Source organism: Saccostrea cucullata, unplaced genomic scaffold (genome assembly GCF_032062105.1).
Source record: "Saccostrea cucullata isolate Sc308-1 unplaced genomic scaffold, CSIRO_AGI_Scuc_v1 ctg293, whole genome shotgun sequence".
Classification (NCBI taxonomy): Eukaryota; Metazoa; Mollusca; class Bivalvia; order Ostreida; family Ostreidae; genus Saccostrea; species Saccostrea cuccullata.
This window is the reverse complement of record NW_026925189.1, coordinates 140,111-167,025: the sequence shown is the minus strand read 5'-3', so window position 1 is coordinate 167,025 and position 26,915 is coordinate 140,111. Positions and strand designations below refer to the sequence as shown.

The following is a 26,915-nucleotide window of genomic DNA, read 5'->3' as shown; positions in this document are numbered from 1 at the left end:
GACGGGAATCGTGCTCGAATCTGGAGTTTCTTAAATTCTCCCTATTCATGAAGGCAAGTTCTTCGTATGTAAAGGGTCCTTAGGAAAAACAACATGTAGCACCTCACAATTACTTTAATGCTTCAAAAAATGAGATGAAAATTTTTGTTTTATTATTTTCTACAAGGTACGTGTGCTCTACCGCATGCCATGAAGAGAATTGATCTTGCTGGTAGAGATTTGACAAAAAATTTACAAGAGCAACTTGTAAAAGATGGAAACAACTTAGTTAATTTAAGTAAATTTTCAAATCCATAATCCCCCTAATTTGTCTAGACATCCATTTTCCTTTATTTCCAAAAAAACCTCTCTTTTTTTATTTCAGCCGACCAAGAAATCGTTCGTTGCACTAAGGAGAAGCTCTGTTACGTTACCATGGACTTTGAACAAGAGTTATCTGCCTCAAAACGTTGTTCACGGCAGGAAAACACTTATGAACTCCCAGACGGACAAGTGATCACAATTGGTAACAATTGTTTCAGGTGTCCAGAAATACTATTTCAGCCATCTTTTGTAGGTAAGCCATCCAATATATTTTAAATCCTCCAATATATTTTAAACCTTCCGAACCCTACTGTTGTTGCTGCAACTTTTTAATTATAATGAAATTTTACAGCATTACAGTACACTCCGACTAAAAACAAATCTTAATTTTTATGAAGTACAGAAAAATAATGGGTAAAACTGAAATCTTAGTTTTTTTTTATTATTTCCAGGTTTGGAAGCCAAAGGGATACATAAGCAAATCCTAGACTCCATCTTAGAATGTGACAAAAATATTTGGAAAGACATTTCCAATGTTATCCTTTCCGGTGGATCAACCTTGTTTCCAGGATTTATTGAAAGATTAGAAAAAGAGCTGAAATCAGACCCACCAAACAACATGAAGGTGAAAATCACTTCAAGTACTGCGCATGACCGGGAGTATTTAGCGTGGAAAGGTGGATCCATCTTGGGTTCTCTCTCCACTTTCGAACAAATGTGCATCACTAAACAGGAGTATGATGAAAATGGCCCAACTATCGCACATAAGAAGTGTTCCTAATCCCGATCTATTTATTAGTTACCAAAAGTCTTTAGACATTTACCTCAAGGGCAGCTAGGCATCTCAGCATTTAAAAACTCATGTTTACTATAATTGCAAACAACAGTGCATGCCCTCTCCCCCGAATTGACCTGTCTCCACTAACATGACAACTGAAGCAATTTTGAATATTGCATGCTTAATGATACTTAGTATCAATTTAATGTTTCAATAAGGCTGTTGTCGACATCTGAGGAAAGTTATGAATCACTCTATATCCTTAACTGTTTAAGGAATGGTTGATGTAATTAAACAGCACTCTAAAGGGATGCTGAATTCAGAGTGCTGGCAATTTAGTAAATACATTGTTTTTGTTAAGAACTTGGACCTAATACATCCCTTTGTACATTAAAAAGGTGTTCCAGATTTAAAATTGATAAATTAAAAGTCAGATTTCAGACCAGTGACAGTGATTTTCTTTTGCTTAACAATTGTGTTCCATAGATAAACATACATATTCTATTAAATCAAAGTATGCATACAGAAATAGAACAAAAACATGTAAATATAAGACTTGAACAATTCTTTATAACAGTATTTATTATCTGGAATGTAGTGCACATGTGCAACATATACAATGTCATGTATAATAAAAAAAAGAACTGATTTAAATTGTAAACCCTGTGCTAAAAAGTCATAAATTTTCATGACTGTACATAAAAGCTTAAGTGTTTAAAATATATTTTTTAGTTTTCATTTAAAATGAGTAAAAGCTAAATTAATTTTAAATAAAATGAAGTAAGTCAATTAAATATTTTCTTTTCTTTACAATGTAACATTTTGTTTGTTGCAAGTAAATGTAGACTAATTTTAAAGGACTTTATTCGGTAATAACCAATATTTGCCCCCAAAATCAAACCTTGACAGAGTAATATTTAATTATGTTTTAAAACAGGGGGATACATGCTGACTTCAAAGCACTGAATGTTTTCATTAGCAATGACGTCATATGTTTGAAATGACGTCAGGAAAAGGACGTAAATTTAAAAATTCCATGATTTCTACAGAAAAATGTAAATATTGCATCGATATTTTGAGTAAAAATCACCGAGCGCAGGTCTGATCAGGCTCAATATTTTGATATAATGTGTAGAATGATAATATCAATTAAATATGCAAATATTGTTCCTGAGCAGACCTGCGCTCTATAAATTCTATAGCTAAAATTGTTGAAATTTTGTCCATTTTGTCCTTTTTTCTAAATTATAATGCAAATTCCGACTAGTTTGTGATGTCATAAAAACAAAAATTGTCAATAACCTACTTTGAAACTAGAATATGTTTTGTTAATTTATATTTTTCATACAATTTATACATTTCAACACATTTTAAAAATTTTTCAAAATTTGACTTTAGTGGGGGCAAAGATATGCAGTATACCGAATATAGTTCTTTGCTTTCAGATACCAACTTTTAAATAGTATAAATTTTATAAATACTATAAACAATTTTATATATACATATAGTACAAATTAAAATACATTTCCCACAAGCATCATTAAAACATGCTTTGTATGTAGAATGCTCAATCAACAAATAGAACAGAAGCTACAATGTAGCAGACATCAACATTTATTGCATAGTTCAGGAATGCTTTATGGAATTGTTGTAGTAAAACATGAAACATTGTATGGATACAGTGTAAAAAAAATATTTTGAAATCTGTATACATGTTCTGATCTATGAATCATGAAAATCAGCATTTTTTTTTAAATGCAGGATTATGCGCAGATCATGAATCGAAAGAAATAACGCCAATATGTACACCATTAAAATAATGCAAGTGTTCATAAAATTATTTCCTATAGAGAATAAATAAATAACAACCAAGGATTTATTATTTCCCCATACATAAATTATAAAACATAACTTATGAAATAATGAAACAAGTTTGCAATTGTGTATATCATAAAAATATGAAAATAAAATCTAACATATATTGCACTAAAATAATAATGGATTTCTATAACCAAGGAGATCAGTTATTATGGGATAGTCAGAGGTATATGCAATCAGCATATTTTTAAAAAATAAATAGAATGTTTGTTCTTAGAACACTGAGATCAAAGAAGGGACTTTCCAAGCCAACCACTTTGGATAATGTCTGTAAAATCAAGACACGTACTGGAAGCAGCAAATTTAGAACAGCAGCACTGTTCTGTTTGTGTAAAAATAACATTTCTTATGGATTTACTAACGAGTTATGACATAGTCAACCGAAACCTCACTTTTTCCAGGAAAGAGTTGCTTTGTTCAATGGTAACGATGAGTATTCCTTATTATTATGATGACAAGTTAAATATATCTATCAGCTACAACATCCCCCTTTTTTCTTTTTCTCAGAATCTTCTAAATGTACAGCTTTCTCTATTTCATCGTCTTCCTTTTCTTTTAAAATTCTAAAATGGACAGTATTATCACATTATGTAATTTAATATTACCACATTTTTGTAAAATCGTAAAACACACAACTGTAAAATATATATCAATCAATTTTCATAATTAAAGAAGAATTTAAAACAATAGATACATGTATACATGTATTAAAGTGAGGGAAACTATTAGAAAAAAAAAATTCAGCTTAGGATTGCATGAGTAAGGTTAACACAGTTATAGTACATATTTTCCATTTCACAAACAACAATGATCACCTTGCTAAAGCTTCCATGCATTCCTTGATGTTTGTTCCAGACTTGGCACTGACCTCAAAGAAGGTGGCATCAAATTCCTGAAGAAAAATATTTCCACTTAGTAAAATAACATATTTCTTGAAAATAAAATTCCATTACTAATGATTTCAATTTCTTTTCTTATAATGGATTTTTAATAGCATAATTTGGTTTCAAATTCTAAAATCCAACAGCTCTAAGACTTGAAAATATTCTTCATAATTCAAATTTCACATATTATAGTTTGCAGCTAAGTGTAAAGTTTCACATTAAGTCACGATCTAGTTGACAGCTGCGCTCAAGGTAAATTGTACCGCCTCCTAACCGCAAGCTTTACGACTGGAACTTTCTTCTTATCCCCGATTGGTTGCTCGTGCAACAGACTATTTCCGTGTCAATGTTGATAATTTGAGTTGACCAATTACGAGAATTGTTTACGCTGGATGCATCTGATGAAAAAGATCGTGACGTAATGTAAAACTTTATACTTAACTGCAAACTATAATATATGCAGTGAAGCCTCCAAAACCCTGATGCCAATACATTTACATCTACCAATTATAAAATAATAAAAGATGCATTTCATCTGGATACTTCATTAATCCAGACAATATGATTGGGATAACAAGCACTCAAATTAATCTTAATGAGAATCAACTGCAATAAAATTGTTCCATCTCTAATAGATATACAGAAACAAAACAAGACAGTATAGCAATGTAAACATACAGCAGCGAGTTTGTTCCCGTCCTTAGCTTTGACGGCTCTTCTGTCATCCTCCTCAATCAGATCTGTCTTGTTACCGACGACAACCAGGGCTGTTCCTTCCTCCACCCCCTCTTTTATGCTGGTCATCCAGTTCCTGACATTGGTGAATGTGGCCTCTGTGGTGACATCATACATCAGTATCACACCATCCGCTTTTCTGAAATACTGCTTCGTGATACTTCGAAACCTAGTAACAGATGAGCAAGATTTGGTTTGAAATCACTCATATGTATATTCCTAGTTTTGATTTACAAAAAAAAACTATACAAAAAACTAAACAAACATTGTTTTAAAATTTATCTCAGCTGAAAGAAATGTAAAAAAGATTTAATCACACGGTGACGAAATGCTTAGAAGCAGGCTGCTGATTGACATATTTTAAGACTTTCTGTCCGTGACTTACCGTTCCTGGCCAGCAGTGTCCCAGAGCTGTAGAACAATCACCTGTCCCTCCATCACCAGACTCTTCACCTGGAAGTCCACACCTGGAAATTAATGTAGAAAAGATTATGAACTACCCAAAGAACACAATAAAATTCACTGCAGTTCTGAAATAGCTACTAATACACTCTTTCTTATACAAACTGAAGATGACATTTAAATTTTGCCAAAAAAGCATATAAATTAATTGTGTGTTCAAACTAAAATTTCTATGCCAAATATATTCTGTCCTTACCTATAGTTGCACTAAATGTGGGGTTGAACTGGTCATTACAGAATCTGTGTATGAAACTGCTCTTGCCAACACCTGAGTCTCCCACAAATACGACCTTAAACAGCCTCTGTCTGGGGGGAGGGGTCACCTCCTCATCAGTCTGTATCACAGAAAAATGGCATTAATATACATACACAGCAGTGAATGAAATAGGGTATAGTTATTTTTTTCTTTTAATCAACAGGCTTATCAGATTTATAACACTTCTACAACATATGCTCCACAGTCCAAACATAAATATTTTCATTCAATTGCGAATGTTTTAAAGATACATTCTCTCTCCTAAATTATTTAAATAAAATGAATCAACACCTTTCATTAATAAAACTTAATTGAAAGATTCTATTTTTATGCACCCGGATCGAAAGATCCGAGGCGTATATTGTTTTTGTCCTGTCTGTCTGTCTGTTTATCTGTTTGTCTGCAAACTTTAACCTTCACTATAACTTTTGAACGAAGAAAGATAGAGACTTAATATTTGGCATGCATACTCCACTAATAAAGCTCTTTCAAATGACACCAAGGTCAATGAACTTGTGACCTTGACTGTGACATATAAGCTAAAAATAGTTTTTTCTGCAAACTTTAACCTTTACGATAACTTTTGAACCATTAAAGTTAGAGACTTCATATTTGGTATGCATACACCACTGATGAAGCTCTTTTAAATGTCACCATGGTCAATGACCTTGTGACCTTGACTGTGACCTGTATACTCGATATAGCTTTTTTGTCAGTAAACTTTAACCTTCGCAATAACTTTTGAATGAAGAAAGATAGAGACTTAATATTTCGCATGCCTACTCCACTAATTAAGCCCTTTCACACGACACCAAGGTCAAGGACCTTGTGACCTTGACTGTGTCCTATATGCTAAAAATAGCTTTTTTGAACAATCATCATTACTTTTGAACCACGAGAGATAGATACTTCATATTTGGTATGCATTGTCCACTAATCAATCTCTTTAAAATGACACCATGATCAATGACCTTGTGACCTTGACTGTGACCTACATACTAAAACATGTTTTTTTTTTAACTTTGTTGCCGCCGGGCGCATAGTGTTTCACAAACACATCTTGTTTTCTTAATTATAAGACTAGTCAAAACATACATGTAGAACATACCTTGTCCTCTCCGACAGGCTGTCCTCTGGGAGTTTCAGGGACAATTCCATTTCTGTTTGGTTAGAAATTAAAAATTCATCCTTTCAATACTTTTTTTAAAATAAGTAAAATCATTTAACATGATGTAAATTCTTAAAGTATCAAAATATTTAAATACATCAGCTGATAAATAATAAAACATCATGTACCTAAAAGATGTTTCATTAGTGTCCTCATAATTGTTAGTATCAGTATCATCCCTGTAATTAAATGTTAGTACATGTTGATTAATTTAAATTCAGTTATAAATAACTGCAGGTTTGAATAAAGTACACTAAAATAATGCATAGAAAAGTGAATAAGCAATAATTAAATAAGCCAAATACCAAGCCCAAAAAAGCTCCATAATCACCTGTACTGGAGAGCCGCTACCTACACCCTTCACCACCAGTAAATAAAATAACCCCCCAGGAGAATGACCATAGGCAGAGAAATGTGGAATCATTCCAGGAATATCTGAAGGTCAGGCTGCATAATAACAAGCTCCCTCCTTAAAAGTGCATTCTCAAGGATGCTTTTAAACCATACACAGGTATCATATATGACTGCTCAAAGGAAATTATAGGCCACACCCTCTTTCCAGAATTTCCTCATCATTTTCAGTTAAAGCATCGCCTTCCGTCTTTGGTACGAAGCGTTTTGATTTTTCTTGCTGAATGGAATGTTGATTCAGTCGCTTCATATAGTCCTCTATGGTCTCCACAAAGATGGATTCTCGCCTCTTGCTTCCGCCGAACAAATCCTCGTATGCCGAAGCCACCTGTAGGTCAATGTTGTCGCCGTCTTCCTCGATGTCGTCTCTGAAACAGTTTCCATCACCAGGAACACTAGTATTGTGCACACTAAGCAAAAACCAGTGAGATTAGTGCTCTATTTCTAATAGTACTACAATGGCTAAGAAATAAAATGTTACAAAACATGATATGAATGGTGATTACTTTCTTCTATCAATTAGGATTTTTAAATCTTTTTTCAATACTTGCTGGATGGTTTATATTTTAAAAATTAACCATGTTGAAGTTAACTGATGAAATAATGCTCTATTTTAATTCCATTTCATATGTAACAGCCCCTATAAATTGTTGGCAAAATGCATGTACTGCTTATACATGATTTTTTCAGTTTCATGAAATGGCCCCAAATTGTTGGCAGAATTTACAACCCTTTCAAACACCTTGATAATACATGTATCTTTGTTACTGTATGGTTAGTTTTGTTATTCTGTTACACATTTCACCTCAGCTCTATCTCAGCATTTGTTTTTACCTATTTTCATCAACCACTGCTTTTTGTCCTTTTTTTCTCTGTCTCTTGTGCTGCTTGTGCCTCTGTCTACAAAAAAGACAAAATTCCCAGAATTCCAAAATTACTCAAAAAAGTCTCTGTCCTAATTGATTTATATCATCACATTGACGACTTCTTGATTGTAATCCTACCTAGAACTTCTAACATTTATTTCCCCATCACTGCTTGTAGTTTGATCCCTGTTCTGGCTCTCAGTGACCTGTGAACCCTGCCCACCTATCCCATAATGACTATCTACATGATCAAGTGACTGTGTGTGCTGAGTGGTCATGACATCATCATCGCATTCAATGTCATCAGCGATGTCTGTGATGTCATGAAGTGAATGATGATGTGGCTGCGATTGCTCTAGATCCTCGTCGTTCGAAAACTCCGAGATTGATTCTTGGGTGGAGTCCATTCTGCCTCTGAATGAAAGAAAAATAATATACTGGTACATTATATTTTCAATTTTAAATAATTTGTATATGCAAGGAATAAATTTTTTAAATTTGTTCTTTTATCAATTTTGATCAAAAATTTCTTCCCTCGTTTTTCAAGTAAAGTAAGTACAAGGGGATGTTTTTCTTTTTTGCTGGTGATTCTTTTTTTCACAAATGCATAATTCAATATAATAAACTTATATAAAAAAAATTCAAAACAATTATAATGTATTAAATTTACCAATTTGTAGTGAGATAAGTTTAAGAGTATTTTGTTCATTTTCCCCGTGGTTTTACCTGCTTGGAGGGAAGTAGTTGCCGAGGATGGATCCTCGTTTGGACGGGTCCTGGTTTCTGAAGCATTGCCTCTTCGCATTTGCTTCTGACTCCAAAATCTATAACACGAAAAATCTTAATGAATTCCTTCATTCATAAATTAAGCTGGTAAAATTTTATTTTCAATGTTCTATACCTTGGTAATACTTAAAACTTATTTGTAAAAAATTTAAATGGATAATATTTTTCTCTATAAATCTTTCATAAAAAGAGTACTTTTAAGAAACTACAAATAAAATGTGAGGGAGCTACAACATAAAATCAGCTGTTTGAAGACCACCTCTACAAGACTTCTGCCTCCATGAAATCTACATTTCCCCTTCAAAAATTATTTCATGTAACTTGTGGCTGATTGTGACTGCCAAAATGTCTACATTTTTATTTTTACATGTTTTCTCTCTCTATTTTAAACAACTTGTGCTTAAAACAAATTAATCATTGAACTAACATGCAGGATAAAAACATTTAAGTAAAACAAAAAGAGTGCTAATTTGTGCTTCTTAATCAATTCTTCTTTTTTATGAAAATCAGCTCCATCGTTCATTGCACCATGCATAAATTCTTTTTATACATTACTGTCATGCACTGAAACATTCAATTCAAATTAAGCAATTAAAATAAACAAAGGTATTTTAATAGGAACTACAAAAAAAGAAATGAAATTCCAACAAAGTAGGTCAGTGGGTCAGTGTCATGGTTACCTGGTGTAAATCATCTGACATCTCGGTGTCACTGACGGCACACTGACAAAATGACAAACTTACTGTCAGATTTCTAGGCAATATTTAATGTAATATCCAATTATTATTATCAATGACAGAAGTAGAACTGCTGTTTCTGATTTCTTCTAATGACAACTACATTTTTTAACTTAGCTTATGTTAGATATACGTTTGCCAGATTTTATTTTTTTTTTTACTTATAATTCTGATACACAGTACTTCATCCATTGCATCATATTGCAAAACACTATATTCGGTCATGAAGATAGAGTGAGAGAAAAAATGTTTAGTTTCGTAATGTACAAGCTAGTACTCAGAATTATAATTAAAAGTTAATTAGGCTTAGCCACTGTAATACTCAGGGTCTGAGGAAATTAATTCACTGAGAGATATAAAATGTTCATATAGATGCATTGTTTCTGCTTCCTAATTTATCATTAATTCAGCTTTGTGCTTTTAAATCTCATGGTATATAGATAATAAGGGTCAGATATAAAATATCTATGTACCCGCCTTGTTTCTGCCTCATCCTTGTCATCTCGAAGCTTCTTGTTTACATCTCTGTGGACAGAAAGGAAATCCAAAATTAAATATGTACAACACAATAAACAAATCTCAAACTTTTTCAGAATTAAATTTCAAAAACTACCTGAGTAAATCAAGCTGTTTAACCAAACTTTCTCTTTCCAAAGCAATGTTTTCTGTTAAACGCAATGCTGCCCTGAAAGAGTAAAAGTATATTACATAAATAAATTCCTACATATACATGTACGAGGGTTGTTAGAAAAGTTCGCGGACACATTGAATTACGGAAAATCTATTGTATACTGTGAAGCATGACCTATGTCTGAATAAATACCTGCATTTTGTTTATCTGTATGTAAAAAATCAGGTCCATTTACTACAATCTTGAAAATTTACGACGATTTTTACTATGAGGTCATGGGATTCACGGAGCAATCACTTGACGTAAGGCAACGTGACAGCCAGATTTCAACCCGTTAAGCTTTGTCGCAGTTCATTAAATCTTTCATTTTTTCCATATTTTTTTTATCTTTTTTCTACTCTAAATTTGAATATCTATATCAAGACATGTTACTTTTATACTATAATGTCTTTTGTACTGATTCGGATATTATTGAGATCTTTGGGAAAAAAGTCTATGCAGTAAATCGATCAGGTATGGAAACTATGCAAAACCATAAAGGCACAACGTCAATGCAATAAAGGGGCATTGAAGTATCGATGGGGTTAATCATTCAAAATTTTAATCCTTACATTCTTATAAAGCTACAACCATTTGAAAACTTTTGTCCTTTGTATGTGTAGGAAATTCCCTGCGGCATCTTGCACATTTTAATCTTTTTTTTAGACATTTTCCTGTCTGCATACATAATTTTTACGTAGTGCAGTGCTCCATGACGCTCAATGACGTTCCGATTTTTGGCTGTGTTTTTATGCGTTGATCACTTACAAATGGCTATAAAACAGTTATATACCCTCCAATTTGATCCAAAATTTCTCCCAGTGATGTTTCATGAATACTTTTGCGACAGGTAAAATATCACAAATCTCTTTGCGCTACAAATTTGCAATTTTTAATTTTGATAAAGGGTCTATGTGATGTAAACGTGCCAAAATGTAGCATGCTCCGTTAAGCAAGATTTATCAAAATAAAACACCTGTATATTTTTCACTGAGCACCAGAGAACACCAAAGTTTTGTATATTTATTGGAAAATAGGTTAAGATTTTATCTGAAAAGTTTGACTGGTTTCGTGAAAATAGCGCGCTCACAATAGAACTTGTCCGCGAACTTTTCTAACACCCCTCGTATACACAAATCAAATCTTTTAATTAATCTTAAACACTTCCCTATAAACATATTTCTTCTGTTTCTTAAAAGAAACTGGTGACTAAGAGATTATCTTGAACTTTGACCTCCTACCATAAGGTCCTTGTTCATTTTTCCTCAATTACTTAATTTACTCTTAATCCTTCAAATACAGATTTCCTTAGATTAATTATTTCTCACAGTACTTAAGAGATCTACCACTGTGTTTCTGTAAAATCCTGTATACTGTATACAGGGTTATTTTCGCCCCATGTTATTTTCGCCCTTTTGCACTTGCGAACTATTTTGTCCCGTTTTAAATTCGCCCAGTCATAGTTTTGTTTAAGAAATTATGCTGCGTACTTTGAATTCGCACCGTTTTAAATTCGCCCAATCAGGAAGAGGGCGAAAGGGGCAAAAATAAAACGGGGGCGAAAATTTCCCCGTATACAGTATCTGCATGCAGATGCAATTTTTATGCCCAGTGTATGCAAAAACCCTATCCTTAGAAGTTTAATAGTTGTAATGACCACGATATAATGGACCATTTATCAAAGTTGTACATGACACACATTACATGCTTATCATTAGAAGTGGAATTGCTTGTTCTCCAATTAATGTGTTATTCATTTTTCTATCTTCAAGAGACCCTGTAGGACACATACCTGGCTCTTTCTCGTTTTTCGTCTTTTTGTTGAGACCGTAGCTGACCAATGTATGATTTTGATTCTTCCAGACTCTCTTGAGATTTCTCTAGCATTTCTTCTAAGGCTTCTTTCTCCTGAAAAAAATGTTTTCAAGCTCAACAATTTTCCTCATGTTCTTTGTTACATTTGCTGCATACATTTTTAAAAATAGCACATATCCAAATTTCTTTCACGAAAAGGCATGAAAAAATTTATGAAGTGACTGTATATATTTATACTTAATGATTGCATATACCGGTATATATTGCAATTCAGATAAAGGACTTGTGAAGAATCAACAAACCTTCATTAACTTGTCATTTTCCAGTTTGGTTTCCACCTCTGTTTGGTTTAATTCACTCATTCTTTTTTCCATCTGAAAGGGAAAAAAAGAAAATTTGCTTTCAGTGTCTTTTTATTCTTATGACAAAACAGTCAACAATTTAAATCTAATTTTTAGCTAAACATTTCATTGTTTTTATCATTTTATCATAATGATTCAATTCTGCAGACGAAAGAAAAGTTCTTGAAAAAATCTGTGAGCAAATGCTCACTAGAAATATCCCTGCTCTGATGTGAATATACCCTAGCTTTCATGCTGACAATTATGAACAAAAATGAATCCCACCATATGGCATGCTTACACAAAAAGTGTGCTAAAATTTCAAGCTTCTGCAATGGCTAGTTGCTGAGAAAACTGCCACAAAAATTTATAAGTGGCGGAAACAGAGACACACAGATGGACAGCTAAACAGACAGACAGAAAGACGCACGAGGGTAAAACAGTATGGACCCCTCTCTCCTTTCGAGTTGGGGTATAATTATTGTAAAGCTTGGTGATTTTGTGCTGCTGAGAGGGCAGAAAGTTTATGATGGTGAATGCATGTGACTTAATAACTTTATAATCTTTTTAAAGATATTTCTGTAATACAAATGTGCATTCCTTCTTTTTTTTTTGGACTGTGCTTTTATAATCTTTTTAAAGATATTTCTGTAATACAAATGTGCATTCCTTCTTTTTTTTTGACTGTGCTTTTAGAAAATTATTTGTCTACTGATTTCAATATAATTCCATAATGATTTGATATTTGTTGCTATTATAATCAAATTAAATAAATCCACTAATTTGTAAATGTGTTGTAAAGAATATAAATTCCAATATTATTTTAAAAAATGCCTGACAAAGACTTTTAAATTCAATTATTTAAAAATTCAGATATCGGTCCACACATAATTCTTTTTATAACTGTTTTAACTTCTTTAAAATTAATTTCACTGCTCATTAACAGTATTGTGCAACAATTTTGTTAGTAGTTCTATTTTTCTACTTTTTTACCAATACATCAGTAAAGTCAAGTCTCCAATAAATCTGATAATTTTATGAAAGATAGTTAAAATTTTACTGGCTCAAAAATAGTTTTCTTTTTAATTGTTTAATTAAAACAAAACATTGGTGAGTGATGACTTCATAATTTAGGTATTTAGAAAAGTGATGCACATTCACATATAGTATAAAAAAAATATTATTTTTGCTAATTTAAAAAAGTAAATATTAAAATCGTCACACAAAAATGTACCTCTTGGTGTTTAGCAAGGAGATCCTGTAGCTGCCTGTCTTTTTCTTTTAATTCTTCCTCCATTGCCTCTCTCATCTGTCTCTCTTTCAACTGCTCCTAAAAGTTGGAAACAAAAAGATTTAAGTCTTTTCAACCCAAACCCATTAATTGAAAGATTTTGAATCAATTAAGACAAAGTTTAAATCAAGAACTACATTTCAGGTAATTACAGCTGAAATATTTCTGATACCACTAAGAGGATTTCCAGAGCTTAATTTTAAAGAGATACCTTGAGCTCATTAAAACATAACTGTCCAGGTAAATGATTATCATCCAAATCCATCTTGAAATCTCTTTAAATTCTAGTCACAACAGAAATTAACACAAGGGAACACAGTTACAACTAAAAGAAAAACTCCCAAAATAAATGGCTGCACATTTGTAACAGTTGTCCTGTGTAAGCATACACCTGTGGACAGGTAACGCAGAATAATGGATGACCATTGAAATAAATTCAGATTGTGTGGGTTTAAGCTGGACAAGTGGACATGTCTACATGCTCCGGTTTGCATTAGAAATTTTTCATGGACACCGATGTGATAAACACCTTGTCATCAATTCATCATAGCTCTGCCGTATAACACTTTAATATCAACCTCCTCTTAACCATCACAAACTGTAAACGGCTTTACAACAGCATGTATAGCTATAAAACTTGTGTCTGTATGGAGATATGGAAAATAATTCACTGTGTCATAAATCATGCTAAATCTGATTAAAAATCTTTGGAAGCTTTTGAAGTTTCTTTATAAATCAAATATTTTATGTAAGCTTATTCAAAGCCATATACATCTTCTATACTTCATTGGAAATAAAATCTTCCTATTGATATTTTCTTCAAGTGTCTTGTGGAACACAGAATATGAATACTGTAGCAATAAAATATAGGTATATAAAACTTAACAACAAAGCAAAATGTTGATGACCTGTCATAAACTTTTGTTGTAAATCTGTCATTCTGTTATGCTTTGAACATTTCAAATCTAAAACAAACTGAAACTTCAGCAACAGTTCATTCTTTCTGGACTTAATGCTGCCTTCTATTCTCCAAACCACTCCATCCCTCCATTCAACCTTTATTCTAATCACCACTATTTTTCCATTCTATAACTACCATTCTTTCCCACCTAAACTGGGCATCATTCCATTTTGACCACCAGTCAATTCCCTTTTATTCTGGCAATCTACCCTCTCCCCCCCCCCCCCACCCACTCCCTATTTTATTGACCACCACCCTATCCTCCTTTTTTGTATCCACTATTCCATCCCTAACTCTAGTCACTACTATATCTGCCCTACCTCTGTCAGGATCTTCTGCTTCTCCTGTTTGATCTGATATTCCATTTCTTCATACAGTTTCTGGATTTCCTGGTCGTGAGCCGTGTTTTTACTACGAAAAAAAAATTGAAATCTCATTAATTTTCCACCTCAATGACAGTCATAACACCAAACATACTTAAAAAGCATCAAATCAAATCATTTACCAGTTCAGCTAACATATGTAAAAGTTGTTTTTATACAATCCAATGTTTATAAATCCTTTTTACCTTGCTGTATAACAGGTTTTTATAGGGGACCCACCATAACAAGTATTATTCTTAGTCATTTAAAAATTTCTCCACAGCTTAATAAAATCTTTGTTGAAGTGATTATGTCAAGTCTGAGGGAACTGACGGCTTGTAAAAGAAAGTCCCTGTTGTGTCAATCTGGGTCATTGAATGTCAGACATCAAACATAAAAAGGTTATTATCCCTATATAACTGTAAAATGTTCTGCACTAATTAGAAGTGAATCAAAGTTAAAATATGTGTGCTATCCCTACATCTAAAAACTCATTACAAGATTATGTCACCAACCTACTAATGCATGTACATAGCAATGCCTGTGGGCATTTGACTGATTCTTTTTCTAGTTTTTAGTAATTTTGCAAAATTCACTTGTAAATTATCTCATATTTAAAATCTTACCACTGCTTCATTGAGAACTATAGAAGGTTTCTTAAGTGAACATAACAAATGAACAACATGCAGTGAACCATTTTAAATTACAAATCTTCATTTGTCCCAAATTATTTTCAATTTAACAGAAAATTTCTGATACCCGCTATACAAATAGTTCACATCTACTACCTTAAGTCTGTCACACACATCTAACCATTTGTTTATGCTCATCTCTAATGTCTGTCATCATCATAAACACTTATTTTACACAAAAAAATGTTGAATCAAAAAGTAAAATTTAATCCTAACCTGTTCTTCGAAATCATACACACAATGAACACTAAAAATTCCAAATATTCTCTGAATAAATTAAATATCTAAATTGACAGAGAAAGAATTATGTCACCTTTTTTGTATTCCAGAATCACACAGGTTACGCTAATCCAAATGTCTAATTATCTATGCATTAAAAGTTTAAAAAGCACTGCACCGGGATACTCTAGGTAAATACATCTTTTTAAAAATCAATAAAGTAATGGGAGTTTCCCCTTAAAACGGTTCTTCTTATCAGTATTTTAGGTTTTGTTGTCAGCAACACCCTAAAACAGCCAGGTACCAGGTATGTAATAATATCAGACCCCTGGTGGTCTCATATTGATAAAGGTAGGCTAATAATCAGGTACTTTTACAATGATACTTAGAAATGTAGCACAAGTGACACAAACTATTTACCTCTGACATCTTGTTTGAATGTAATAATTAATCCATTTTTTCTAGAAATATAGTTCTAAACAATTCTTTTTTTTTTAAATCAATTAACATGAAAATTTCAGATGACTATAATCATGAAAAGTTGGGTATGAGGCATTTAGTTCCAGTTTTAACTTTTGAATAAATCTTTTGCTTAATGGATAAGAAGGGTATCATAAGAATATACAAGAACACAGATCAATTTCTCCATTATAGCCAACCATACCAAAGAAAAAAACTGATTATTTTCAGCAACAAGTACAATACATTGGTCCCTATCAAACCATGTACATGTGTAATGTTAACAGTGCATGAACATGACTTGAAATGTGGATGTAATACTAAAATGACTAGAAAACTGACCAGTCAGCAAGGGCCCCGCCATGGGGTAGAATTAATAGGGTGCAGCTTATGGAATGATTGAAAAATGTACGAAGAATAAGCAACAGCAACTGTATTCTTAAAATTTCAAGATAATTCCTGAATATTCAAAAACCTGAAAATAATATCCTTGTATTTACATTAGGCAGTAAAGAACAACTTAAAATTGAATGTATATTTAAACAATTATGAAGCTTGTGTTATATAAAATGCCAGCCTTCAATGAATGCAAATATCATGAAGGCTTGACCTTAACTTCAAACAAACAGCAGTTGCAGACAAAGGTTTTCATTAATCTTAAAGTGACAGATAAAGAAAAGCCTACTAAATTTTCTGCAGCAGGCTAGATAATTAATCCCAAGGGATTAATTGTACCTCTCTCATCATTTTCTTCTTAAGTTACAATAAGAACTTTTTCAGTATTAATGATAGAATGGGGTTTTTACACAACTATCCTAAAAATTAATAATATTCTTGAATTAACATAAAGTGAAAAAAGTAAATCTATTTCTTGTTATTAGAATTCAATGAAATCATAACTATTAAACAAAAATAAATTATAAAAATTTATATTTTATAAATCCACATTTCAGAGTGTTCATAGCATTCCAAATTGACTTAACTTCAAAACAAACTTCATTTGCAGACAGAGGTGGTAATTCATCTCAATTTGACAGATAAAGATAATGCTCTGGATTTTCTTCAGGAGGAAAGCTAATTAATCCCAAGGGACTCATAGCAGCATTCAGTTTACAATGGGAACATCTTCAGCAGTTATCTCTCTTTGCCAATGCTTTCGTATATAAAGTTAAGGAATCTACCCCACCACCCCAGCTCCAAACCAGGGGACATAGAGAACCAAACTTAGCATCAAAATATGTATTTCTGCCTACTGAACTAACATACCAAATTTGTACTTGAATGGGCAACCATAAAAAAGTTGCCCATTCATTCTTATGCATAGTTAAGGAATCTACCCCACCACCCCAGCTCCAAACCAGAAGACATAGAGAACCAAACTTAGCATCAAAATACGTATTTCTGCCTACTGAACTACCATACCAAATTTGAACTTGATTGGGCAACCATAAAAAAAGTTATTAGAAAAAAACAGAAAATTTGTGGACGGAAGAGTGACAGACGGACAGACATTTAGACAGACAGACGGACGGACAGAGTGATTACTATAGGGCACCCGCAAATCCTTGCGGGGCCCTAAATATCACAATATTTCAGTATTTTCCAATGAGGTAATTTAAACTATGTCCATAAACATACGCATGTACCATATTTTGTGTCATATAGACACATCATGTAACAGTATATTGCATGAATGCTTCCTTTCTCCCTTCATCACTAATCATGCTGAAAGTCAATTAAATAATTTGACAATAAGTAAAATAATCCATAACAAATGTCAGTCAATATGTTTTGAAAATTAATTTTCCTATGTAAATGTATAGGCACAAATTACTTTAAAATATTTTATTGTTTTTCCTAGAACACAATGTGTTCTCTCTCTCACCCCCTCTCTCTCTTATGCTTTGACATTAAAATTATTTACACAACATAGGAGAAGGTACCATATGTCACACACTGCTGTTGGTGAATAAAAGTTGATTAACACTGTATTTAAAATGCTCAATAAAAATCTCTCCAATAAATCAGCAGCAGTCTGTATATTTACCTTTTGAGAGCGTTCTCCAGTGACTCAAAGTCCCCCCTGGCTCTCTGGATGTCATTGGACACCTTGTACAGGAAGTCCTCAAAGTTAGACATCAACTCAGGTTCTTCATGTCGAATCTTCATCCACAGAGTCTTCACTGTGGCCTGACTACAACATAAAATAAAGCATGCTTGCTTTATAATTCAATTGACAAATTTATATACACTGTATCTAACCCTAATTGTTGCAACCTTATAATCATGATTTAAAGTTTTCTGAATCAAGTCTCTTTTAATAATCTTGAAAGAATATATGCATGCCTAAAACATGGACCATACTCATTCAGTTTACAGATCTGCTGTGTTATGTTTTTGACAGTGAGTCAAGTCACAAACGTGCCATAACTGTAGGTCCTTTAATTACTGTTTTACATTTCACCACATACATTCACGTTGCTATATATATACTTACTCATCGATGACTTTGTCTGCTCCTATGCTCTCCATCATGTTACAGAACTGTTTTTCCTCCTCTTCTGCCTTGTCCCCCATTTCTTCTTCGTAATGATCACTCAGATTCAGGCTGTCATTGTCGTTAACGGGAGCAGATATTCCCAGATAACTTCCTGTTTCATACATATTTGACACATTAGCCATTGTTTTTCAAAGAAAGATAACTCTTTTTTTGCTTAAAACTGAACATTTTTTATTTTTAAAGATAAGACATGCTTTAGGACATATAGACCTGATCTAGAATAAATCAATATATTTTTTAAAAGTAAAAATATATAGATATCTTTATTACATTTTCAACAGTGAAATACTGTAATTAAAGTAAACATATGCATTGATATGTGTTTTAAAAAATTAACTTTTAAAAATATATGTGATATTTTCCCCAAGAAAAATATTTAAAAATATGGCAAATTAAAGCTTTTTATTTTCTTTAATTCTTTCATGAAAAACATTACTTACAAATATATTCTTTGTCAAGGTAAAGCAATTAAGAGTAATGAAAATATCTTGATGCAGACTAAAATGAAAATCCTTTTAAAGTTGACCTATTCGTTTTTAAAATTAATGTTTTCAATTTTCATCTCTTAATCTCTTAATTACCTCACACACAATATATGTCTCTGCCTTTAACACTATTACTAATGACAGATTTTTCCTAAAAATTCGAAAACCATAAAAATAGAAAAGTCAACATTGTATAGTTAGGTATGGGATCATTATTTTACAAGGAGATGTGATCTTATTTAGATTTACACTTAATATTGAACCTTGCACAAGTGAAAAAAAAATATCCCCAACATATGAAAACTCAACTACAAAACAGTTTTATCCTCCACAATTTTAATTCCATGAATGCATGATTTTCCCTTATAGGGTAATAGTGGCCCAAGTTTGTTATATCCTGATTATAATACTAAGTATAAAAAGATCAAACAACTTACCAAAGCCTGATGTGAACTCCTCTAGCGTTAAATATCCATTTTTATCATCATCCAGAGAATCAAACACGGCCTCTAGCTGCTCTGGGTCAAGGTTCAACTCGGTCTGCAACCTCTGCATGTCACGCTTGGTGATGAAGCCCTTCTCCTCAATGTCACACACTGTGAACAGCTCATGAGCTTTCTGTTTGGCCAGGAACTCCATGTCTTCCTGAACGGAGGGGTCACCTCCTACACTCTGATGCATGATCAAAAGACTTCTGCAAGAGAAAATGAAGGTTTAATTATTACACATCTTTACAGAACGTTAGGGAGGATATTTTGTATCATTTTTGTGCAAAATGGTTTTCACTTCTGCAACTGTTATGGGACAGATTGGCTAATGACACATGGAAGTGTGCAAAACATTTTTTTTGGATCCACAGTCATTGTAGAGGGATGAAGGAAATATTGTAAGGCCTGGCCAAGTTTTTTTTTTTTTTTTTTGGGGGGGGGGGGGGTGGTCAACATAGAGTTTAATCATGATAATATTGACAGACATTTCTCTTAATTTATTGAACCTTTTTGTATTCAGATATTACATATTCACTTGCTTTTTTATGTAATTGTTAGAAGAAACTTGGCCTATTCAATATATATAAATAAGGTGAAAAGGGGGGTAACTCAATTTTCTTTTTCAAGTTCTAAGATCTAAGTGATAGTTGCATTGCTGATGAAATTAAATATGAAATTTTTTTTAACCTCTAATATTGATTAGACTGTTAAAATCAAACATTTTCTAGCCTGCAGACAAGTTTTAACTTTCAAAAATTAATACATGTAGTAACTGCTACAAGTAGAGATGATTTTTGAGCTATAGTTTGATCAACACACTTTAAAAAACAAAGTCTTTAGAAGTACCCGTAATTTAATGTATCCATTAAATCCACATTTATTTTTTAGCTAATTAAAAAGAGAGTGAAAATCATTTGGCTGTAATCATCATTTCATTATAAGCTTGTTTGCTAAATCCTGGTTGACTATACATGTACAGGGTATACCTTTCAGCCAAATATTTTTTGTTTGTATGATTTGACATTTGCCAGGATTTCAGCATGAAAATTTGCAGATCATGGAGGGGGGGGGGATCTTACATTTGATTTTTATCATGAACTGCTAAGATATCATACAAGATAAAAAGATCACCATGCAATGATATAATTCAGTAAAGGTAAGCATGTGAAGACCTATCTTTGCCTTGTCTAAATTCTTACAACCTTATGTTCTGTCTCAAGTGCAGCAAATCAGGATTACATGTACTATCAATTCAAATATAATTTTACATGTTGACACAGCAAGGAATGTTATAACATTACTAATTAATGAACTTTTAACCACTGATTTATACATATAGAATAAAGATATTTGATCATGTCGATAAACCATTTACAAAAATCACACTATTTTCAGTTTTCAAAACATCCCTTCACTTTAAAATGAAGAAAAAATAAATAACAATTAAACAATAGTTATATAGGTAAAAAATATGTTAACTTGATGTATTAATCAAATAACTCAATTTCAGAGGTAGTTGGTACGTGAATTATTGATATATTCTATTAAAATCAATTCAATGTTACAAAACATGTATTTTATTTCATTTTCAACAAAAAAATCAATAAACATATCCATCACACAAAAAGTAAAATGAATGTATATTGTCACATCAAAACAACTAAGCTTAATAAAATTAAGACATTACAAAAATCATGAAAAAATTTCAAAAACCCATTTATTTTGTTACTTTGATGAGTTTTACTTTAAACTTACCTGTACACATTAAAAACCTACAAAATATTCCTCCTCCAATTTCAATGCACCTGCTCACAAATGCACTTCAGAGTTTCCAAGAAAGGTGAAACAGTCCTTCTTAAACTTGAGAACAAGGCAGCATACCTATTGTGATTGCGAATCAAGGCTACATTGAAGTGGGTTATCAGTTTTATGATAGTCTCCCCCACTCTTATTATGTCATTGAGAAGGGTTTGAACGATTGGATATCACCATAGGTATATATAAAAATATATCGATTTTTAAAAGAATCAATCTGTGAGAAACTGAATTTTTACTTCCTCCCAAAAACTCAAACTGATAACAAATGCATCTGTATTTCCTGCCGTCATTGACTGCTCTTGGAAAGGGAGAAAGATTAATTTTATCATTGTGCAATGGTACCTAAAAATGTGGTACATGTACTTATTTCATGACTGCAATTGAAAAAGGAGGCAGTTTGGTTTAACCACTGTGCAATTGTTGCTCAAAATGGAGTACATATATAAAATTTATTTCATGATTGCAATTGAAAAGGAATCGAATCAAAATTTAAAATTAACCACTGTGCAATGGTAGCTCTCAAGTGTTAGTTAGAGATTTGTTTCATGACTGCAGTAGTCAAAGTCTTTTCTAACAAGTTTATTCTGTGCCTCACCTGCAATAAGTTTATACGGTTCGCAATGGTTTGATAATGAACTTTTCAAAAGTTCCTATATAGCCTTGCACACATATATAGCTACATGATGTCCAATCAAAATGATTGATTATAATCTAAAAAGGGTTATCTTACAATCCATTTTAGTTAAAGTAATTAATTCAGAGAAAAAGAATCCAAAAACAAATCTATCTTACATTTTATGATTCAAAGAAATCCATGAATTCTCAGAAAACACCTGAGATTAGAGAAAAATCAAATTATCCAGAATTCTCAGTACTGGTACATTCCTTACATACATTAGTCCTTTAGACCCATGTTGACATTCCAATAATGTCAGCAAGACTCAAAACAAAGAGGGTGGAGACTTCCACATTAAATATTACAAGTTCCTAAACTGTAAATCGTACAGGAACATACAACATCCATGAAAAGTTTATATGTACCGAGAGGATTGTCATAGACATAGCCTGTTGCCCAATCCAATCAAATTTCATGAATAAACATTGTTTAAAGAATAGTTTTTTTATATTAAGCAATTATAAAACTAAAGCAGAGTGTGAACAGTTTCATGGACATGAACTAGCATTTGTCAAATAAACTATCATATATTTATAAAGAAGAAAAAATAATAATCCCTGATTGCTTCATTTCTTGCACATTGGACATTATAATGTTATGACATTATTCATCAGCTGTTTTGTACAATGCTGATATTTCATATGCATGTATGACCATAACTACAAAATATACCTCACCTAACCATGCTGACTTCCCAAACTCAGAAAAGCTCAAAACTTTCACTAAGTATTTAAGTCCCATCCCCACCCCCTTTTTCTTCTTATAAGAGCAAGAATAAAAAAAATCTAAAACATGGCCATACAAAATGAACTAAGACTTTTTTAACAGAAAATGATAGTGTATGTGAGTATATCTTTATCTAAAACAGTAGTTTACATTACATAAGTTATCAAAGTTTATCAAGGTATATCACATAAACCCCTGCTGATTTTAATCAGTAATTTATGTACTCAGTCTTACCTGTAGCTATAGACCAAACTCCCACAAGCATATACATAGGTACACATTTAACATTTGAATTTATGTTAAACTTGCATAAACGAAGTCCTCAAAAGGTATAATTTGTCAATCTCAGTGCACATACATAATGCTTCTATGTAGAATATATAGGCATTTTATTTCAGCAGTTCATATATGCAAATCTAAAACTGGAGAAATTTGTAACATTTATGCTGCATAGGGAAGGAAGACAAAATGCTTGATAAACACATGTAATGATGTACATCAATTCATTTTGAAAGGAAATATTTATAACTATCATAAATACCACATGGTACATTACAAATTTTACTCCAATAAATTGGTATTAACACCAAATTACATACTTTTGATCAATGACCAATATCTTCCTTTGGCCCTACAGACTTCATCTACATAAAATTATTCTTTTTTTAAACATTTTTCACCTAGTACTTACCTGGTCTATATTATCTGTGTTTTATTTGAGTCTCCTTTCTCTAGAACTATGTAACATTATAGTGATAGGTTATGTAAGGTTGCAATGACATAGCCACTAAAGAAAGGTCTTTTCCATTGTGTCCAAGTCATAAAACCACTGACAAATGAAGAGTACTGTCCTATAGTCATTGATATATAAATCCTAGCTCTTTTGCCCTTGGTATTCACAAAGATTTGATCTTTACATGTCTATAACTAAGGGGCTGAAAATAAAAGTTATCAATTTCTAAACTTTATCCATTCTTATGCCTGCCTATCAAAAATAACTGAAACTTCCTGCTCTACATGAAAATAGACAGGGGATCTAAAATTTTTAGATGTGCCCCTGTCAATGAAAAGCCACATATGGAATTTTAGGACACACTGTGCATCATTCCTCAAGATTATTTTTATAATTTTAGAAAAACAGGAAATAATGGAAATGAGCTACAACTAGTAGCTGAGGGGGAAAAGGACTGGTCAGGAGAGTTGCATCGCTCAGCACCAAATCTTATGGTACTTGAGAAAGAAAAGAAAAAAAGGTTATATTAACAAATACTTGAAACAAGTTAGTACCATAATACACAGTACCCATAAAATAAGATATGCTTACCTGAATCTATGAAGCTACATCTGAAGGGATCTCTCTAAAAACTCTGCCATTTGTTGACGGCTCTCACTCTAGGATTTCAGTCTACAAGAGACATATGTCACCTTATTATAACAATTTAGCGGGATATTGTCTCGCTCTACTATAAAGTTCTATTGATTAATTTGATACAGCTGTTCCCACTTTTTTTTTCAAAAACCCTTCAGCATAAATCAATCAAGATTTTACCAAACATTCTGTGTATTTAAATGTGATTCATACCAGTTTGTTTGCTGTAATTTTATAACAGCCTGCAGTAAAGTTTTCATTGAATTTCCATTATTATTTTTTTGTGACTAGCATTTTTATCTCAAATATCTTAAATTGAAAGAAATACTAAGAGAGAACATGTACTGAATCAATAGTTTATGACTGCATTTATATCATATGTGCACTGAGCTATGAGGAAATACATGTACCGTGATGACGTACAAACAAACAAGATGCACTTTTACAATGAGTTTCTATCAAAAGTATTAGATACATTAATTTGATTAAAATATATCTGAATGAATCCCACAATCAAATAATCAAAAAACAAATTATTCTCATAAAAGATTATCATGAGTATTCATTTTGATATTTTATCTGCAATTAAATTCTTAATCTACCATACATGCTCTAAAAGTTGCAAAAATTATGCAAACTAAATCATACACTTACATATTAAAAGACAGCTAGTGAGCAGAAATCTAGAAGATTAACTTTTTCTAACAATCAAAAGCACATAACAACTTATAAGCCACAATCAGAAATTTATTCCTATGTTCATCCATATATATATACCTGTTGTCAATATTTGTTCCTATTGCCTTCTACATATATTCAACATATATGCAACACAAGGTTACCTTATACCAAGCCAAGAAGCTATTAATGTCACCAACCTCAATACAAAGCCTAGGTTTATTGTTGTCCATACATCGATACACAACATATGCAAGCTGGGCTTCAAAGAGCTGGGGCCCATCAACAAAGTGAATTACCTGAATCAGAATCCCTGACGCACAAACTCCTAGGATCCTCCCCGTACGATCGGACGCAAGTGCCGCGGCAGCTGTTCTTTGTGGCGGCCCTTTTGTACGTACAGGTTACAAATAAAATGATGGCTGACTAGACCTGAGGGAGAATAAAACACATCAATATAAATAAAATTCAAATATATTTATCAAACTCGTAAGAAAATGTATTCTATGGGCAAGTGTCCAATATAATTTGTTAACATAAGCAAAATTCAAATGACTGTATATTCATCAAACTCATATTAAGAAAATATATTCTATAGGCAAGAAACCAATGTAATTTGTTAGTTTTAAATATACCATTATTTACACGAGTTTCAAAGATTTTAATCAAAGGCTCCCTTTTAAGTTAAGAGTGTATTCTATCAAAATTGGAAAATAAATTAAATCAAGAATTGTTTGCTTGGATGCAGTCCATAACAAAAGATATAAATCTAGAAATACATTATATTAAATGTACTCTAGCTACCTCAATTTGATTAATAAAGATATATAAAACCCACCTTTCAGCAGAGAATATTAACTCTACTATTAACAGTAGATATCCATACCATCAAAAAACTTATTTCATATACATTTCAATCAACCATGAATCAACAATGAACAATTACTTTAATTCACATACATTTTTAGAGCTATTTCTATTTGTTTTTTCTTCTTTTAAAAGCTTAGCATATAGATCTACACCTGAGTGAGCCCTGGTCAAATTTCACCTGAGAATATACATTATACCTATAACCACCTGAGTGAAAAGTTTAAAGGTATACCTTACCTGTTGGAAAAATATTTGATCAATACAAAACAAATTACTACTACACATAAACCTGTACTTGTCAACTATAATTCACTCAACCATACAAAAGGGACACATATTGGACAATAAAAAATTTAGTTGATCATTTGATTGGATGCATCATACATGCAGAAGAAAAAAAAAACATACACATGTACCTTTCTCTGCCCAATTCAAAATTACAATCTGCCTGGCTATATTCTGCACATTTATAAATTTGTTGACAGGAGCAGTAAATATATAATTTTGCTGGATAGTTGCAAAGAAGTATTACTAGAATACATTTTATGTATTTAATGTGGTACTAACATGCCTAAAATACTGGTATATAGGTACATGTTTAATCTATAGAAACCAAATATCTATTTGAAATTTGTACAAGAAGGAAAGTACTGTTGTTTTTAATTTCTTCTTTAAAACAGTGAGGTTATGGAAAGAGGTTGTTTACCTCACAGTAAATAGGCTCAGAACTATTAAAAGCTCATAATATCACACTTTCAATTAAAGTTTGCTGTAAGTTCAGTGGCTATAAATATTATTACATGTATTGACAAAATATATGAACGATATCACATTACATACAAATGATTCAACATGATTAATAAAAAAAGGTTAAACCTATTATAATACATGTTACTTATACACAAACAAATACAAAATTCTACAGCTAGATTACATGAACCATTACAATTGCATGATTCTTAATACAAAATATTCAAATATCTTCAGAAAATTAATATGAATTACCTTTTCTTTACAAAAAATTCTAAACCACCCATGACAATATGCGATTTCACTTCTGCGTAAATATAAACAAGCTTGAAATTCAACCATATACTAAAATTTTTCCATTTCTAAGAATCTTCGTTCTTTTTTGACTTGATTAAGAATAAGTGCCCGTAAATTACAGACA

At 32.1% G+C, this 26,915-nt stretch overlaps 1 protein-coding gene across 10 annotated transcripts; it reads right to left on the bottom strand.

The window, feature by feature from the left end:
- Positions 1–1,716: 1,716 nt before the first annotated feature.
- Positions 1,717–25,322, bottom strand: LOC134268276 (EF-hand calcium-binding domain-containing protein 4B-like). 10 transcript variants are annotated; one of them, XM_062750466.1, is made up of 22 exons: positions 25,174–25,322; positions 24,152–24,232; positions 19,557–19,813; positions 18,572–18,725; positions 18,122–18,268; positions 14,663–14,753; positions 13,325–13,420; positions 12,052–12,123; positions 11,727–11,842; positions 9,878–9,949; positions 9,738–9,789; positions 9,208–9,249; positions 8,468–8,565; positions 7,880–8,155; positions 7,710–7,775; positions 6,593–6,643; positions 6,405–6,456; positions 5,237–5,375; positions 4,964–5,045; positions 4,522–4,747; positions 3,775–3,851; positions 1,717–3,522 (listed from the first exon to the last, which is right to left on the bottom strand). In XM_062750466.1, exons 3-22 carry the CDS (start codon positions 19,798–19,800, stop codon positions 3,432–3,434), a joined length of 2,244 nt encoding a protein of 747 aa, XP_062606450.1. In that variant the 5' UTR covers positions 19,801–19,813; positions 24,152–24,232; positions 25,174–25,322; the 3' UTR covers positions 1,717–3,431. The 10 variants fall into 10 exon arrangements, 8 of the variants coding, with proteins under 8 accessions (XP_062606450.1, XP_062606454.1, XP_062606446.1 ...); XM_062750470.1 differs by lacking the exons at positions 24,152–24,232; positions 25,174–25,322 and adding an exon at positions 23,519–23,718; XM_062750462.1 differs by lacking the exons at positions 24,152–24,232; positions 25,174–25,322 and adding an exon at positions 23,062–23,197.
- Positions 25,323–26,915: the final 1,593 nt, after the last annotated feature.